This window comes from Rhipicephalus sanguineus, chromosome 10, assembly GCF_013339695.2.
Source record: "Rhipicephalus sanguineus isolate Rsan-2018 chromosome 10, BIME_Rsan_1.4, whole genome shotgun sequence".
In the NCBI taxonomy this organism is placed as follows: Eukaryota; Metazoa; Arthropoda; class Arachnida; order Ixodida; family Ixodidae; genus Rhipicephalus; species Rhipicephalus sanguineus.
The window spans coordinates 2393067-2413466 of NC_051185.1; the positions used below are offsets into that span (position 1 = coordinate 2393067).

Consider the following 20400-nt stretch of genomic DNA (forward strand, 5'->3'; position numbering starts at 1 on the left):
CTCGTCCAGGCACTCGTGGCTCTTTCTGCGCAGACTTGAGACTGATCCTGTTCCTGGAGCAGCAAGAGTACCCGCGCCCGGACGTGTGGCCCGGTGCCCAGATCGTATTTCACGACCCCGAGGTCATTCCCGACCCCGAGGTGGACGGCATACCATTGCGCGCTGGACACAACTATATTTTCACGCTCAGACAGGTATTGCTTATTGCCATTACACAACGAGCGAATGGTGTGGGCGCGCCGGCCAGGAAGGCGGAATTTTGTTTTATTGCGATAGAAATTATATGGACATTCTCGGCTGATTTTTCCCGTCGCCGTCGTTATGTCCCGGATATATATATATATATATATATATATATATATATATATATATATATATAAAGGCACAAAGAAAAATAACGAAGAAAAAAATTCTGAAGTACCCGACCGCGGATTCGAACCAGCAACCCCTCGCTACCCAGCGCGCTGCGTTAGACAACCCAGCCACACGCCATGCATGCGCCGGCGAAATAACGGTGAGCCATTTATATACACCACGTACCCCTGGTGGTAAGCAAATCTCGGAAGAGCGTGAGCATGTTTTCTATCACGCAATGCTCCCAATTTTCGTTCAGTTTAAAAACTGCCCTTGAATCGCGCACGACAAAGTGGCCCTTTTCTGTACCCACTCGTGATGTGGAAGGAAAATATATCAAGCTAGCGAAACGGCTGTGAATGCACCATGAGCGCGGCATGTAAATCATGACATACATGACATCATGTCACGGTTTTCATGTTACCACCTGTTATTCATGTTCGTCATACAGTCGCGTCGCGCAATACCAATTTCGGTATATATCAAGCTAGGAAAACGGCCGCGAATGTATCATGAGTGTGACTTGCAAATCATGTCGTACATGACCTGCATGTCATGTTTCCATGTTACCACCTCTCATTTACGTTCGTCATGCAGTCGCGTCATGACATAAATGACATAAATGACATGCATGTCATGGTTTTCATCTTACCAACTGTTATTCATGTTCTTCATACAGTCACTTCGCGCAATACAAATTTTGGTGTATATCAATCTACTGAAACGGCCGCTAGCGCACCATGAGCGTAGCATGTAAATAAGGTTGTACATGACTTGCACGTCATGATTTTTATGTTGCCACTTCTCACTTACGTTCGTCATATGGTCGTGTCGCGCAATACCAATTTTGGTGTATATCATGCAAGCGAAACGGCCGCAAATGCACCACGAGCGTGGCATGTAAATCATGACATACATGTCATGGATGTCATGGTTTTCATGCTACGACCTGTTATTCATGTTCTTCATACAGTCACATAGCACAATACCAATTTCGGTGTATATCAATCTAGCAAAACGACCGCGAGTGCGCCATGAGCGTGGCATGTAAATCATGTCACACATGACATGTATGTCATGATTTTCATGTTACCATGTGTCAGTTATGTTCGTCATACAGAAATGTCTCGTCATACCGGTTCTCGTATATATCCCTTCATTTAAACGGCCGCGAGCGCCCAGAGACCATGTCATGTAAATCATGCTGCACATGACATGCACGTCATGATTTGCATGTTAGGACCGGTCATTATGTTCGTCATCAATTCTTGTCACGCCGTACCAATTTTGGTGTATATGAAATTAACGGAACGGCCGCAAGAGCCTAAGGCCGTGGAATGTAAATCATGCTGTTCATGACATGCGTTTCATGATTTTCATGATATGACCTGTCATTTATGTTCGTAATAAGGCCATGTTATGACACACCAATTTTGGTATACATCCGATTAACGAAACGGCCAGGAGAGCACAAAGTCGTAGGCGGCTAGATAGATAGATAGATAGATAGATAGATAGATAGATAGATAGATAGATAGATAGATAGATAGATAGATAGATAGATAGATAGATAGATAGATAGATAGATAGATAGATAGATAGATAGATAGATAGATAGATAGATAGACGGACGGACGGACGGACGGACGCACACGCTCAAAGTCGCAGAAGTTCGCTAAGAAATGCTTCGCGTTTAAAAATAACTTTGTTTGAAGGCTACTTTCACAGGAAAGCACTAGAAAACGGAGAGAAGCCCTGCAAAGCAGACTACGTCCGTTCATACGGCGTCGAAGAGACAGTGCTGCGCCGCGGTGGCGACTCCGTCGTCACCATTATCTGGTTGCGTGCTGGGATTTGTGTGAAGCTAGTGCAGGCTCGCAAGCCTCCATTGATAAGTACATAGGCGTATCTACCGGGGGGCAAGGGGGGCGCTAGCCCCCCACTGTGCCCCCCCCCCCACTTTCGAAAGTGGTTATTGTCGGCTGCAGACTGGGAAACTAACAAGTCAGGCAAAGTTTTAGTTGAACGCAGCAATAACGTAATTTGTCCTACGATTCTGCGGTGACGACTGTCCTCCGTGTGTCATGACACGCACTGTAGGCTACCTGCGGTGCGGGCTGCATATTCCACGCTTGTGCGTCTTGTGCTCGAGCATTGCAGAGGAGGCTATCGCTCAGCAGGAGCTCTATAACATTACAGCAATCTGTCATGATTTTATTTTGTCCTGCCTGGCCTGAAATTTAAGTAATCCGCGTCGCAAGTATGCGTCGGAACCAGTAAACGTTTTATAGCCCGATCAAACGCTCTCCTTTTTCAGAAAATTCAGTTCTTTGAAAACCAATAGCATCGCCACTGCTATATTCAAGCTGCTGTGAGTTGAGTGTGCAGAAGTGTCCAGTATTTTAGTTGTGCCTAGCCAGGACAGATAGATACGCTCAAAGTCGCAGAACTTCGCTAAGAAATGCTTCGCATTTAAAAAAAAAATTGGCCGCGTATCTGCGTGCTTCGCTGCAAATGTCGTCTAGAGACGATAGAAGAGGCGCTGCGTGAGATATGGACGCCATCTGGCAATACGTCGGGAAACATGAGTGCTGTGTTGCGGGCTGGTAGTCCCGGCGCAGCAGCGGGCGAAGACCGGCGGTGACCAACGCGACCGGCGGAGACGCCAGCCAGCCCGAACACGCGGTTTGGCGCGAAGCGCCGAAGCAGAATAAACGTCCGCACTCAACAAGTACTCTCCACACACTCTTTTATTTACACGTCGCCTGGGTAAAACGGGAATGCCAGAGCGGCGCCCCATGGCATTTGTACAGTGCAATACTGAACCGAAACCGAAACACAGCAATGAGCTCGTGCAGAGGGCACGGAGGAAGGCAAGTTTCAGCGCAGTCGCATTTTCAGCGCAGCTTAAGAAACTAGGGTCTCTAGAATTATGTATCTATGTATTTTCTATTAAAGGAACACACCACCTAATACTTACCTAGTGATGTTGCGCCTCAGATATGCGTAATGTTTGCTTTTTGATCAACAATGTACACAAGTATGAACCTAGTCAGCCTTTCAAGGCGGCTGGCCCTTGGGCAAGTGGTTCAACTTTGGCCGGGGGGCTGAATCGAGTGACGTGCCGACAAACAGAAAGACAGAAAGACAGACCAAAATTTCTGCGTTTAAGTTCCCCAAGAAAGACTATCGTCTTTAAAAGAAAGAACACCGGGGACACACAGCTTGCATCAGACGCCCCCGTGTGGCTGGATACGCATGGGGTAACTCCACGCGCCACAGTTTAAAAGAAAAAGAAATATCTAAGAGCGTCTGGTTCTCCATTGTCGACACTTGCAGACGCAGCGCTCCTAATTTTCTTTCAATTCCAATACTGCCGTTGAGACGCGCACGACAAAGTGGTCATTTTCTGTACCCACTCGGGATGTGGAAGGGAAAAAAAAGACAAAGAACACCGGGCACACCTTGCATCAGACGCCGCCTGTGGTAGGAGACGCAGAGGGTCACTCTGCGCGCCGCAGTTTAAAAGAAGAAGAAATATTTATAAGAGCTTCTCAATTCTAAATTTCCCCACTTATATAACCGCCGGTTTCATGGCCAATCCCCCGTAGTGGGTAAGAGCCAAGAATTAAGGGTCACGCAAGCAAGCAAGCAAGCAAGCAAGCAAGCGTCTGATTCTCCATTGTCGACACTTGCGGCGTGTTGCTCAAGCACATAGGCGTAACAACTGTGACAGTTGTTAGTTCACGCTTGCCCTGTGCATGCCTGTGCGTTCATTTAGGGCGTCGTCCTTTGTGCTTCAGCGGCACGCTGCAAGTATCGAGCTGCTTCTGGTTCTTCGTGTGGCATTTCGATTTCTTGCTATCGCATTCATTGCTTCGCCCTTGCGGCGAAACTGTGACTTACTTTTATACAGCGAAAGCTGTTATGAGACCACAACAAGGGCCGTTTTTGGCGCCGTAGATGTCCGCCGCCGCCGCCGCCGCCGGTATCCGTAACCACTACCGCTCGAAATAAGAAAAAAGACGAAAAATCACAGCATATCCACGGAGTGAATGATGATGAGTGGGCGAAGCTGCGGAGGTTCATCGGTAAACCGTGAATCTTCCGTGAATTCTGCCCAGTACATCATCACCGACGTGAGATCGGGCGCGTTTATACTAAAGGTTCGATGAGTTATGACGACTTGCAGCTCACTTTAATTTTACATGTACGCTGTGAATTTTCATTGTTTAGAAAACCATTGCTTTAGAAAAATCTGGCGTCTTTCGTTAAGCAGCTGGCGTGTTTTCGTTTTGCTTTAGAAACATCTGGCGTTCTTTCGTTCTGCTTTTACAAAACATCTGGCGTCTTTCGTTGGTTTATTTCATCAATCAACGGCGTTTTGAACAAAATTTTTATTGTTTAATCACGCACAGGAGAAATCTCACCAGGCACTACCTTGGAGGTAAACAATGGCTGCTAATGGGAATGAGAGACAGAAGAAGTCGGCTTTTAGCTAACACTTACACTTCTACTAACGTTTCCTACTGGAACATGCCAATGGCTGCTAATGGGGAATGAGAGACAGAAGAATTCGGCTTTTAGTTAACGCGCACGCTGCGAATTTTTTATTGTTCAACAACGCACAGGAAAAATCTCCCACCGGCACCACCTTGGAGGTCAAAGCGTAAGACTTGTTACGGACTACGACTACTACTACCTACTACTACTACGACGACGACGACTACGAGGGACGAACGGGTGCCGCCTTAAGGAGCTTCGCCCCTAAAAGAAAAGCTTAAAATGTACTGATGGGCTAGTTGGTGAGCCATGATTCTCGAATAGGCAGCGCACAAAGGCAACGAACACGTACACAAAAAAAGACGCAAACACAAGCGCTGTACTGCAACTGGTGATTTATTGTCGAAAGACCCGGCTTATGTATGTGAACACGCGCATGCGCTCTCACAGCAGTGGATACGATGATGACCGAAAAACCCGAGGAAACCGCACAAATAAAGGCACAACAAAAAAAACAAAAAAACAACAACTAAAAACAAAAAACACGTGGTTCTGATAACTTTTTTTTTTTGCCACACAGTATATCGTACATACCAAGGTATCGGCGCGCTTTTTCAGAGAACGCAACCGAGGGGCAACTGATACACTTATCTTTCCATTTGTCAATTTCTATGGCCTCGATTACCTCTCTGGTTTCCTTCTTACGTTCCTTGCGCACAATCTCCGTACCTGTTAAAGTGGCAGCACAGCCACAATCCCTACAATGGAAGGCCAAATGCCCAGAATCTTTTGCTGCAAAGTGGCGGTTGTGTTCCGTTAGCCGTGTGTTTATGCACCTGCCCATCTGACCAATGTACACCTTGTTACAGGTCAGAGGGATCTTGTAGATCACCTCTTCTGTGCATGCGACGTAGGGGTTGCGGTGCTTGATTTCACACGATTGCGTGTGCGTCTTAGCGCCATTCACCTTTTTGCACAGGCCCGACAATTGCACTGGTGCCGAGAACACAACGTCGACACCGGCTTTCCGGCCTATCTTTCGCAGATTGTGCGAAATGGTGTGCACATAAGGTATCACCACCGTACGCCGGTGGTTCCTGCTTGCGGCGGCACTTGTTTTCTTTTTTCGCAAGCCTTCTGCGACCGAAACCAAGAGGTTCGTCGGGTACCCAGAGCGCCTAAGGTGGCTCACTTGGTTGGTGAAGCTGGCGTCACCTTTGTGCGGACAGGATTTCTGGAGGGCGCCAAGGAAGCATGATCTGGCAATTGCTCTCTTTACAAGTTTGGAGTGCGCGGATTGGTAAGGGAGGACGGGTTTGTTGCCCCTTGGTTCATAAGCCCAACATATGTGATCAGGCGAAACGTATACACCAAGGTCTAAAAACCTAATATAGCCGCTAATGGGCAGCTCGTACGTTAGTAACAATGGTGCGAGGCACGAAGCAAATGTGTCCATAACGTTAGATACTGCGGAATCAAAATCCTTGTCATCACACTGTAAAACCACTAAAAAATCGTCGACGTATCTAAAAACTCTAGTCACCTGCTGACCTTGAAATGCGTGATCTAGTTTTCTGTCACGCGCAGCCAAATAAATGTCGCACAGCAGCGGCGCTATGCAGGAGCCGATAGAAATTCCATTTTTTTGGATGTACACTTCTCCTTCCCATTCCGCAAATGTTGAATGCAAGTAAGTTGAGAGGAGTTCCATGAATTGGCTGCTGTGAATACCGGCGCTATTCTGAAATCTGGTGACACCGTGCTCGTCAATGCATTCGCCCACACTTGTCATTAGGTCGTTGTGCGGGATACTGTAATATAAATCTTTTATGTCAGCAGAAAAAAGCCGAAAGCCGTCACTTGACTGGGTCGTGTTCTTAAAAAAGTCTATTACCTGACCGGAGTTTCGAATCAGGTAAGGGTCATCGATAGTTAAAAGTTTTAGCTTTTCTTGTACAAAATTGGCAACACATTTCTGCCAGGTTCCTGTCTCAGAGATAATTACCCGAAGCGGGCACTCAGGTTTATGCGTTTTTGCAGCAAAGAATAAGTCTAGACCTAGCTTTCTTTTCGCTCCCAAAGACTTCCCAAGTTCTTCCAATTTTTGCTGTTTACACAACTTCACAGCCTTCTTTTTAGCATTCTCTAGGGAAACATCAGGGCACTTATGAAAGACTGACAAGACAGCTTCAGATGCCTTACGATTGTACAAGCTTTTTTGAAGAACGGCGAAACCACCGTCTTTGTCAGCCGCCAACAAAGACAACGAGTTTTCTTTGAGATACGAAACAGGTTGGCGGAGTGGAATCCTAGTACTCTGAGGCTTGCACCTTTCAAGCACATCAAGTCCCTCTGAAATGCACCTGTCCATTTCGGTCTCCGGAACACGTGAAGCGACTTGTCTTACCATAGTGAACAGTTCCGGGCGCGTCCTCGTGGGTTGCACAGCCATCTTGGGGCCGTGGCTCAGAACCCTCGCGACATGTTCTGGAAGTTGAACGTCACCTACGCAATGGACGAGGTGTCGTACCGAAGGATCCTTGTTGGGGAGGCACTTCCGCAGCTGGCCGAATACATGTGGCCACAACAATTCGGTAGACTTGTCGGTGAGTCTGGAGAATTCCAGCCGCTTGAACCTCGAGATGCCGGTGGGTGACGAAACATCGAGTAGAAGGTTAAGATGCTCCTTGTAGACGCGAACTTGGTGCTGCCACTCTGCGCGCAAGATTCTGCATAACCGCATTCCATGGCTGGTTGACGGGATGAACCCACCGAGCAACGTGAGCACTTCGGTAGGCAGGACTTTCTTCCGAATCGCGAAGCCTAGGGCCCTGGCCTTGCTCGTAGCAGCTGCAATCAGGGCGACGATGCGGTGTGGGTCTTCAAGAGAACGTATAGGTACAGAGCCCGAATAACTAGAAATGAACTTGCTTAAAATGTACTGATGGGCTAGTTGGTGAGCCATGATTCTCGAATAGGCAGCGCACAAAGGCAACGAACACGTACACAAAAAAAGACGCAAACACAAGCGCTGTACTGCAACTGGTGATTTATTGTCGAAAGACCCGGCTTATGTATGTGAACACGCGCATGCGCTCTCACAGCAGTGGATACGATGATGACCGAAAAACCCGAGGAAACCGCACAAATAAAGGCACAACAAAAAAACAAAAAAAACAACAACTAAAAACAAAAAAAACAAAAAACACGTGGTTCTGATAACTTTTTTTTTTTGCCACACAGTATGTGGTTACATACCAAAGTATCGGCGCGCTTTTTCAGAGAACGCAACCGAGGGGCAACTGATACACTTATCTTTCCATTTGTCAATTTCTATGGCCTCGATTACCTCTCTGGTTTCCTTCTTACGTTCCTTGCGCACAAGAAGAGGTGATCTACAAGATCCCTCTGACTTGTAACAAGGTGCACATTGGTCAGACGGGCAGGTGCATAAACACACGGCTAACGGAACACAACAGCCACTTTGCAGCAAAAGATTCTGGGCATTTGGCCTTCCATTGTAGGGATTGTGGCTGTGCTCCCACTTTTACAGGTACGGGGATTGTGCGCAAGGAACGTAAGAAGGAAACCAGAGAGGTAATCGAGGCCATAGAAATTGACAAATGGAAAGATAAGTGTATCAGTTGCCCCTCGGTTGCGTTCTCTGAAAAAGCGCGCCGATACCTTGGTATGTAACCATATACTGTGTGGCAAAAAAAAATTATCAGAACCACGTGTTTTTTTGTTTTTTTTTGTTTTTAGTTGTTTTTTTTTGTTTTTTTGTTGTGCCTTTAGTTGTGCGGTTTCCTCGGATTTTTCGGTCATCATCGTATCCACTGCTGTGAGAGCGCATGCGCGTGTTCACATACATAAGCCGGGTCTTTCGACAATAAATCACCAGTTGCAGTACAGCGCTTGTGTTTGCGTCTTTTTTTGTGTACGTGTTCGTTGCCTTTGTGCGCTGCCTACTCGAGAAAAAAAGAAAAGAAAAAGCCGACAAACCCAGCTGCTTGCGCCGGAAACAAGTTCTTTTACGTCCCTTGGACACCACGCGGGGCACAGCAGACTATCCCCCCCCCCCCCACACACACACCAACACGATCACAACGCGCACACACACTTTACAGACAGTGAGACTGCAAGGCAGTGCAAGCGCCCATCAGTTCGTGACTGGTTGTCGTCTGCTAGGAAAGCGCATCGCCGCCAGCCCGCGCGTGAACGTGAGGAAAAGAAGCGACGATCGTGTGTTGTTCTGCGGTTTCCGTAGGATTGAAATTGCAATAACGTGCGTTTCAAAAGGAGTTCTGCTAGGGCTCTGCTGGCTCGCGAAAGTAGCTGTAACTGCAGTTTATAGAAATCCATATAATGTCTTCGGATGCCCGAATTCTGTACGCCACTTGACCACAAGCAACTGCAGCGACAAAATGAACAACTCTCCAATGGGCGCCATGGAGAGAAGTCTTACGCACGAAGCGTCTAAGTGCCACATTTCTGCGAAAGTGGGATGAACAAAAAAAAAATTCGGCAGATCCCACGTACCGTGGGAATCGATGTAATGCGAAGCATGCGCGCGATGGCGACTGTGGCGTAATTTTTCACATTGAGCGAAACGTTACGGAATGACGCTAGAGAAATGTGGAATTGGTATACGCACACTCATCTGTTGAAGAGCATATGTATTTTATAAGCAGTTTACAGTTGCGTAACGATGCCAACATGTGTGTTACCAACACCAGACGCGGTAAGCTGGTATATATGCTTCAACACTGGATAGCGCGAATCCCGAACAGGACAAAGAAGGAACAGAGATGCACAGGACAACCGTTAGCTCGCAAGTGAGCTTCATTCAGGAAAGTTTCCCTAGACATGCACACAGCCGAGTGGCACGTGCAGGAGTACTGCACGTACGTTACAGTCACAGTTACAGTTGTTATGCTTATGCTTGTCCGTTATAACGGAGAACGCACGCACTCTTCACGAACCCGTGTGTATGTGGGAAGAGGTTCTTGACAGTTCTTGAACAAGCTCATCATCAGCGTGATCAGTGAGCACCAGCAGCTGGACCGGACTTGTTAATCGGATCCGTTCGTGATCGCGGCTACGAGGAGTCTAAGTGTAGTGAAGTGTGAGGTAGACTGCAACTGGTGGAAATCCTGGATGCCTCTTACGATGAAATGGTGCATGATGCCTTCTATCGTGGACGTGGCAGCGAGGTCTTTTGATGCCCTGTCCACATCCAAGCCGTCTTTCACGCAGTATAAGGACCAATCGTTGTTGGGTATTGATAAATCAATGTGGAAGTCATCGGTAATGATGAGAGGCCTGGTTCTCTCAGCAGATTTATTGTAGGAAGCATTGGCCCCGGTTTTTGCGTTATCCACGTTGCGGACCACGTGGACGAGTGGATGGTAGTTAAACGTCTTCCACGGGTGTTCTGTCTTCAACTTCCTCACTTTCCTTGAGTCCGCAGCGGTGGAGTAGCGGTTACGGTGCTCGGCTGCTGACCCGAACGTCGCGGGTTCGATACCAGCCGCGGCGGTCGCATTTCGGTGCAGGCAAAATGCTAGATGCCCGTGTACTGTGCGATCTGGGTGCACGTTAAAGAATACCCAATGGTCAAATTTTCCGGAGCCCTTCGCTACAGCGTCTGTCTTAATCATATCGTGGTTTTGGGACATAAAACCCCAACAATTAATATTATTAATATTATCACTTTCCTTGCGTGTCAATGTGTGTGTTCGCGGTTTATATGTTGGTTGAGACTCTGCATCACCTGTGGCACATAACCGCATAACATGAACTCTGGTATACGGGTATGTGCCACACGTGACTGAGAGAAAGGGTTTCATGACGTACGCTTAAAACGTACTTGTGGACTAGTTGGTTGGTCATATTCACGATAAACGGCAGCGCACGCTGGGTTAAGACAGAAACACAAAACACGAAAAAAAAAAAATCATCAGCGCTTGTGTCCTTTTTTTCGTGTTTTGTGTTTCTGTCTTAACCCAGCGTGCGCTGCCGTTTATCGTGAATGACGTACGCGACAGGTATTTTGCGTCATTCATGTTATGACCAATGAATCGTGTTCGTCATACACTGATCTCCTGCTATGCCAATTTTGGTATATTACAAGTTATGTAGACGACCAGGAGAGCACCCAGACGTAGGCGGCTAGATAGCTAGATATATACGTAGATAGAAACGGCCAAAGTGCCTGAGGTTCACTAAGAAATGCTTCGCATTTAAAATCTAGAAGAACTTGTTTTTGGGCGAGTTGGTGCCCTAGTTTGCTGAGCATATCGTAACTGGCGCGGAACAATATATATCGTAACTGGCGTGGATATTTCTTTCCGAACAATAATTATTGAGCTGGGTACGTGGCAACAGCATGTCCGTAGTTTTCTGCTAAAGTCACTCAAGTGCCTTGCCATCAATGACCCCCTTCTAATAAGAAATTCTGATGAAGTTGTTGAGTTCTTTCGCCGCAAAGTTAACACAGGGTATCTTTTTTCTGTCGATGTGACTGATCTTTTTTATTCAGTTACACATCCTGAGCTCCTTGCTGCTGCTAAGCTATGCATTGAAAAAAGCGGTGAGGCTAATTTTGTTGCTTGTGCTGAAATGTTGGATAACTAATTTCATGTCTGTACTGGAAGCGTACCTCAAAAGTACTCTCGTTACTTTTGAAGCAAGCATTTATTTGCAAAAGAAGTTTGCATCGGGTGAAGTGTAGCACCTACTTTACGTGACATCTTTTTATCCCTTATTGACCAGGCACTACAATCTGTTTCTAATTTATTTATTTATTTATTTATTTATTTATTTATTTATTTATTTATTTATTTATTTATTTCAAGGTACCTTACAGGCCCCATGGGGGACATTGAGTGGGGGGGGGGGGGGGTGGCAATACATATATACACCTCAAACTGGAAAAAAATACACTAGAAACAATTGCGAAATAATAAGTCAGACAAAAAGCACCACAGTTCAACATGTACAAAAGATACACGCATGGTAACCATGAACGAAACAGTGGATTTCCCGCGCACAAGAAAAGGAGCGGCCCCAAGGCACAATCCTCGCGCACATGGATGTGAAAATCACAAAAACGAATTCATATAAAAACATGTTTACAACGCAGCTCGGAAAATAACATAAATGAAAAACCCTACCAGCAAGATGAAAACAAAACGATACATTTTATGGCAGCAACACAGCACGGCGCATTTCCTGCGCAAAGGAAAAGAAAAGAGACGAGAAGCGGCATAAATGCCGGACAGAACGAGCTTATCTGACGTAATGTATAACGTAGCATATGACAAGATGAAGAGATTTGGTATGATGATAAGTGTAGGCTCAAAAGTTGCAAGAATTAATCTTTGCGCTATGATACGGCATCTACTTGCTGAGGTTTGTGAAGTGGCTTGATAAGATATGACGGAGTGTGTCAAAGTTTCTCTGGGATGCAATGTCGTCAGGCAAACTGTTCCACAGACGGATAGCACGTGGAAGTGCAGACTGATTGAACGCGTTTGTTGAGCCCTATACACGGGAATAGCTAAGATGATTGTGTAGTCTACCTGAAGTGAGATATGGTTTTTGCAAACCAGTAACGGTGATTCGGGAGGAGTGGGTAATTTTATGAAAGAATGACAGCAAGGCAATGTCGCGACGAATGTTCAAGAGTGGGAGTGAAAGTTCCTGCTTTATTTGTGATATACTGGAATGCGGACTGCAGTTATTGGCAATGAAGCGGCTTGCTCTATTCTGGATTCTTTCCAATGAATCAATTAAGTATTTTTGATGGGGCGACCAAATCGAACAGGCATATTCTAGTTGAGGGCGAACCAGTGTTAAGTAAGATAATTTGCGAGCGCTTGATGGTGCTGCTTTCAAGTTACGTCTCAAGAAACACAGTGATTTCGAGGCGCTGTCAGAGATTGCCCTAATGTGGTCGGACCAGGATAGATTAGGTGTCAGTATTACGCCCAAGTACCGATATTGTGTCGCAGTCGATAGAATGGAATGATTAATGCTGTAAGAAAATTCGGATATGCTAGGTTTACGTGTGACCGACATTACTTTGCATTTTGAGACATTTAGTGTCATGAGCCATGCACTACATCAACCATTAATTACGTCGAGGTCGTTTTGGAGTGACAGGTGATTTTCACTGTTCTTGATTGGACGGTAAATAATGCAGTCGTCAGCGAACACCCTGATGCAAGAAGAGACATGTTGCGGAAGATCATTGATGAATATGAGGAAAAGCAATGGCGCGAGTACGCTGCCTTGTGGTACACCTGAAGAAACGTCAGATAGGGAAGAAGAGAAATTGTTAACTGTTGTGTACTTATGAGGAAAAGCAATGGCGCGAGTACGCTGCCTTGTGGTACACCTGAAGAAACGTCAGATAGGGAAGAAGAGAAATTGTTAACTGTTGTGTACTGCTGACGATTCGACAGGAAATTGCGAAGCCATGATAATGTAAGGGAGTGTAATTTCAGGGCGGAAAGTTTCGATATCAGGCGACAGTGTGCAACCCGGTCAAACGCCTTCGAATAGTCGAAGAACATGCAATCAGTTTGATAATTATTGTCCATATTTATTTATTTTATTTTATTTATTTAAACATACTGCGGACCAACATTCTGGTCCAAGCAGGAGTGGCAAAAGAAAACATCAAGTGAATGGTTACAGCAAAAACAAGAATACATGACTTTGTTGCAAACAAAAGAACACTATCATTCTTACGATAAAAGAGGCATCACGTCTGTGCAACAACAAGATTACAACATATGGGAACGCTAGACACCAACAAGATAATTTTCCAGTGACGTAGCAAGAAAAAAAAAAAAAAGAAAGGACGAACATGAGAACGCTAAAAGAGGCATCACGTCTGTGAAACAACATTATGACATCTTGGGACGCTAGACACCAAAAAGATAATTTTCCAGTGACGTAACAAAATTTCCAGCGGTAAAAATTTCCTGAGGCAGTGAATTCCAATCTGTGACTGTTCTAGGAAAGTAACTATGTTTGTAGGCATTAGTTCGTGCAAATATGGGCGCCAATGATCGGTCATGTCTACGACGGGTTGTCCTAGCAGTAGCTGGTTGGACACAACATGGTACATTTATTGTAATTTTTCCTGTCATAATTTTATGTAAAAACGTTAAACGGCTCAACTTTCTTCTTGTTTCTAACAAAGGAATCTTGTGTAACTGCATTAGTGAACTAGGTGAGTCGAGTCTTCTATACTTGTTAAAAATAAATCTGATCGCCTTACGTTGCACTTTTTCAAGAAGCATAATGTCCTTTTTTGTAAAAGGATCCCATATGACTGCAGCATATTCGAGCTTAGATAAAATGAAAGTTTTATATGCCAAAAGCTTTACGCTTGAGGGAGCATGTTTTAATTTTCTTTTTAAAAACCATAATTTACGGATCGCTTTTGTGCAAATGTCTGTTATGTGTGGTGTCCAAGTAAGGTTGCAGCTGAGAGTAATGCCTAAATATTTATATTTATCCACTTGTAACACTGGACAGTCATGAAGAATATAGGGGAAGATGACGGGCTGTTTCTTCCTCGTAATGCGTAGCAGAACAGTTTTCTCGGAATTCAGCACCATATCCCACCTACTACACCAATCATCTATTGCCATTAGCGCTGTCTGTAAAATGTTTTGATCAGCCGTAGAGGATATATTTTTGAACAAAATACAGTCGTCTGCAAATAATCTAATGCCTACATCCTGGGGTACAACATCGACCAAGTCATTCACATAGATTAGAAATAATAGTGGACCCAGGACACTTCCTTGGGGAACACCAGAACTGACATGGAGCACCGCTGACTCAGAGTTTTTATTGCAACAAACTGCACACGATTAGAAAGGTAAGCAGCTATCCACTGGATAATGAACCTTGGTAGCCCTATTTGCTGCAGTTTGTACAACAACTTCCATGAGGCACTTTATCAAATGCCTTGCTGAAATCTAAGAACAGTACATCGACTTGTCCTGCAAGATCCAAAACGCATGAAAAATCATGAACGGTTGTGATAAGCTGTGTAATCGTGGATAATCCTTTACGGAAACCATGTTGATGGCATGTGAGGATTTTTTTGTTTGCTAAAAAATTGTTTATATATTTAGCTACTACATGTTCAAGCAGTTTACAGCAGGAACAGGTAATAGAAACTGGCCTGTAGTTCGAAACCAGTAACCGGTCACCTTTTTTGTGTATAGGTACAACCCTTGCTTTAAGCCAATCAGTCGGAACCTTACCAGTAGTAATAGACTGGCTGAAGAGGTTAGCTAATGGTTGTGATAACTGCTCAGCGTAACGTCTAAGAAAAGCATTCGGAATTCCATCAGGCCCTACAGATTTTTTATTGCTCAAATTAAGCAGCATGTTCATTATACCCTCACACGTTATTACTAAATCACACTCCGAGTCAGTAAAGCGTCCAGTAGGCCCTTCCCCATCGGACTCAGAGAAAACCGACTGAAAATAATTATTAAATGTATCACAGATAGCCCTGGGTTCTGTTATAAGGTCATTATTCACTTTTATTTTGTCAATTTCTTCATTTCTTTCACTTAAATGACGCCAGAATTTTTTAGGTTCAGATTTAACGAATTCAGCGAGCCGATTATTAAAAAAGCTTTGCCTGGCTGCATTCAAATTCGTTGAGAGCTTTTCTTTAAGTTCAACAAACTCAGGTAAATGGGTTTTATGCTTTTTCCTAAGTCTTTTAATCCTACGCTTCAAATGTATTAGCTCACGATTAATCCACGGGTTTGCACGCTCCCTGCGAATTTTCTGAAGAGGGATATAACTTTCAATACAGTATTTGATTACCGCAGAGAACCGCTGCCATGATGTCTCAACATTTTCTATGTTAGTGTCAAGGTGCCTGTCCAGGTAATCAATGATAGCAACATCATCTGCCCTCTCAAAGTCCCTTACGAGGGCGTCCTTGGGAGGACCACTTTTATGGCAACGGGAAACAGACCACGAGAACGATAGTAATCGATGATCTGATATACCGGATTCCACTGTCACAGTTGCTTCATTAAATCTTTCAGAAGTAAACAACAAGTCTAACATTGTACTATCCCGAGTTGGGCTTTTTACTTGCTGTTCTAAGTTATGAGTGAACATAAGGTCTAATATTGAATCGCAAGAGGGTGAAACACCGTAAGCAAAAGAGTTCCAGTTAAAGTTTGGTAATTAAAGTCTCCTGTTACAATTATGTCTCTTCCACTTACTTTGAATAGATAATCATAAAGGCTTGACATAAAGGAATCCGGGGCATCAGGAGCACGATAAACAGCACAAAGAAAAAACGAAATACCATGCGACGAAACTTTTAAAAGTAAACTTTCATGTGCATCAATTTGCTCCTCGAGATACACATTAATGGAATCCTTTGTTATAACGGCAAGACCACCACCCCTGGTGCCTCTGTCGCGTCTGTATATATTATAGCCGGGCGGGACAACTTCATCGTCACGAATACCATCATGTAACCAGGTTTCTGTAATGACTGTGATGTGCGGATCATACAAAAGTAACAGATGTTCTAGTTTATCTATTTTATTGACTATGCTCCTTGCATTCAGTGATAGCATACGGAGTTCATGGTTCCTTGATCGCTAGCTATCTCCCGTCGAGGCAGCCACAGGTGAAATAATTTTCCTGGAGTTTGAGGCGTCATCCCATGTGTAAAATTGATTATCTACGCGCAACTTCTCGTGTATTAAAGTTACACGTTTACCAGCTTCCATATCTCGCTTAGCTTCTTGCCAGAGAAGTTTACGCTTCCGAAGTGTTTCTGCACTATAATCATTTTGAACATATATGCGCGTCCCTCTCAGTTTACCAGTATTGCGCAGCACTGCTTGTTTCTCGCGAAAATCCTGGAAGTAAAGAATAACTGGTCGCTGCGTGCCTGATTTACCCAACCGATGAATTCGTGCAACTGACGAGCAGTTAACACCCATTTTATTCTGAAAAACCTCTGTGATAATCTTAGTGCGCAATGCGGTTTCTGATTCATTAGGTGTCTCAGGGATCCCGAACACGACCAGATTAGACCGGCGGCTACGATCTTCAAGTTCAACCAGCTTATCATGTTGTGAACTGATTCTTTTCTCGACGTTCAAAATCGTTGGCCGCAAAGTTTCGATAGAACGAACCTGTATGTGTAGTTGCTTCACATCTTTTTCGAGAATACCTAGACGATTCCCAAAACTACTAACTGCAGATTCAGTTGATTCAAGACGATTCTTTATCGCCTGTAATTCTGTGCGAATGTCATTCTGTCCCTGCAAGATAGTTTGAAACATCTCTTCAACACTGGGACCTGGGTTTTCCTCAACGTCTCCGCACAACAATAGTACACAGACAAGGTAGCAATCATATGCAATCATCATGCAAGTGCGTGGGCTCGGCACAACAAGAAGTAAGAGTTCATCCCCAGATCTAACCTTAGAATGAGAACAACTAACCTGTACAGCAAAAAAGTAATTCCTGATGAGCGACATAGTTCCAGCCGCTTCGCCGTGCCCACTGAAGAGGAATCGCTGAAGATCGCCTTTTATGCAGTCTGAGGCTTGTGACGTCGTCGACTTGCGTTGATACCACTGGTAGGCTACCGTGACGTCGTCCAATATTTGCATGAAGCTATGTGGTAAATTCAAACAACTCAGTCTCACACGAAAAGCCCTTTCGGAAACCATGCTGATTTTTGAAAAAGAAATGATTGGATTCCAGACGTCTGTAAATATGTGAAGCGATGGTGTGTTCTAGAATTTTACAACAAATACACGTAAGCGAAATAGGACGGTAATTTTCGCATCAGGTTTTATTTCCACTTTTGAATATTGGTATTATTTTCGCCAACTTCCAGACAGACGGTATCATGCCAGTTTCGAGACACTGCCAGAATATATGAAGTAGTATTTTGCTTGAGACCGTTACTGTATTCTTTAGCACCTTTGAGTTGATTCCATCCACGCCGCATGAAGACGATTATGCCCTCTAATTGAATGTCTATTGGTTCCATGAATTGGTAATCGAACTCAGCTACGTTGGGTGTGTTGGTACTGTTCTCTTTCGTGAAGACGGAAGTGAAAAAGGAATTAAATGCTGTCGGGCACTGGCTAGCTGGGAGAGGGACGTTGTTGCAGTCGTGCAATGATGTGTTGGTTTTCGCTGGTGGGGTTTATGACTTTCCAAAATTTAGCTGGGTTGTTTTCCAGTAGTGTGGGTAGATCATTAGAGTAATACTTCTCCTTAGCCTTACTTAAAGCTGTGCAATATGCTTTTATGCTGCTTTTATATTTAAGCCAAGAAGAAGAACTACCCGAGCGCTTAGCATTATTGTAAAGCCGTTTTTTCTTATTCCGCATTCTCAGAAGCTTTTTATTTAACCATAGATTTGATTTACCATTGCTAATTTTAACCAGTGGAACATGCTTGTCAACTAACGTACACAAAACTTGTTTAAAAAGTAGCCAGTTCTCTTCGACCGATCTATTGTGGAAACACGGCAGGAGAGTGTTTACGGAAAATAGCCTTAGTTGTGTGTTAATTTCCTGATAATCGCCTTTATTATAGCCCCGAATTTGTTTTGTATGTACACCGGCTACGGGAAGGGGTATGTTTATATCTACTTGGAGTAAATTATGGTCACTGAATCCGTCCAAGTAATGTGTGTTACGTATTGTTTCTGGAGCGGTCCTGAAGATAAGATCAAGAGTGTTCGGACCACGTGTAGGTTCCAGAACAGTTTGAAAGCGGTTGAAATCTATAGTTAAGAAATTCAGTTGACATGTTACAGGACGATGACAGTGTTACCCAATCAATGAGCGGAAAGTTGAAGTCACCTAATAAGTAAATTATATCGGCTTGGAAAATTTCAGAGGCGCTGTTTATACTGTCACGTAGCATATTAATGAAGGAAGAGTCCGAGTCCGGCGCACGATAGCAGCAACCTACCAGGATTTTGGAGGAAGGGACTGTACAAGCTACCCAAACTATTTCGAGGTCAGAATTAGTGTTGACGAAAAATTAAGTAATGCTTTTCCTTATGCCGACCAAAACACCGCCTCCTCTTTTACCTGTGCAATCACACCTGTAGATGTGGTAAATGCTAGCTGAGGTGAAAATCTTCACTGATAGCAGGGTTCAGCCATGTTTCTGTGAAGGCAATAATATCACATTTACTGTCATCCAGAAAAGCAGAGGTCAAATCCTGCTTCGACATAATGCTGCGTGTGTTAGCGATTGACAGCGACAATGAGGTATTAGCATGTTTCGGTCGTTGATTCTGCACGCGCGTGCAACGCTGTAGCTATCTGGCAGATTCGATAACTGTGTTCGTCGCAGAGTCATAAATGTATGCCTTTGGAGCGATGCGTAGCCTGTCTATATACAGAGAGCTTATACGCACTTTCCTGCGTTTTCGCGAATTCAATCAGTTTCCTTCGGAACAGCCGTTTCTGGTGAAAAATCTTCTCGTATCGAAAATGTGGAACCTTTTAGATTGTGTGCAGATGACAGGACTTGTTCTTTATCTATCCTTTTTTATGTTTTCAGGTATGTTGACGATTTGTTAATTGTTTTAGACAAGACGTGCCCAGTGCCCTACCATGAAATGGTGGACTTCATTTTAAATAACTTTAACACAAATGCCAAAGGATTAACCTTCATCACGAGCTTCCAACCGACAATGCTTTGCAGCTCTTAGACATTAACATGGCCGTGAAAAGTGATCATGTTTGTTGTGCTTACATGCCTCGCAGTGAAAAAGAGCTTTTGCTATTTGATTCCGTGCATTCCAAGACTGTAAAACGTGCTATTGCTCAGCATTGCCTTCAATCCGCGCTGCGTAGATCGTGTCCGCACATGATGCAGACCAGCCTGTGTAATCAGATTGGCAGACTCGAAAAGGCTGGCTTTCCTCGGGCGGTCTTGCATGCCGTTGCCGAATCTCTGCTACGGAAGCTGAACTTCAGCACTCAGGAAGAGCACTCGACAGAAACCACAGGTGGTGCCGTACTTGCACAAGTTGAGCCACAACCTCTAAAAGGTGGCCGCAATCCCTGTTGTGTTTTCCGCTCCGAATAAACTGGCGCACTTGTGCCGACGAATCTCTCGTGCTAAGCAGCAAAGGTGCCAAAAAAGGCACTTGAAACCTTTCAGGCGAATTGCGCCGAAGGTGTTGTATATGTAATTCCCCTGAGCTGTAGCAAGACCTACATTGGTCAAACGGGACGGTGTATCAACGACCGTCTCAGGGAGCATGCCAACAGCATTGGTAAGAGTGATAGTGCGCACCTTCCCGCGCATGTCAGGTCATGCTCGTGTGTGCCACGTTTTGCGCAAGCCAGGATTATCGGCAAAAGCAGAGATCAAACAGCAAGGGAATTAATAGAGGCGTATTATATTAGAAGTAACGGGTCCGCTTGTGTCAGTGACACATCCATTGTTCTCTTTCAATCTGAGTTGTCCTTCTTTAATGAACTG

General features: G+C 44.6%; 1 protein-coding gene across 1 annotated transcript in view; it reads left to right on the top strand.

Annotated features, from left to right (window-relative positions):
- Nucleotides 1-20400, top strand: part of LOC125760120 (degenerin unc-8-like) — a 142737-nt gene that overhangs the window by 39575 nt on the left and 82762 nt on the right. Inside the window, exon 3 of the mRNA XM_049419827.1 lies at nucleotides 34-194. Within this exon, the coding sequence (XP_049275784.1) occupies nucleotides 34-194 (161 nt within the window). The remainder of the gene's footprint in view (nucleotides 1-33; nucleotides 195-20400) is intronic.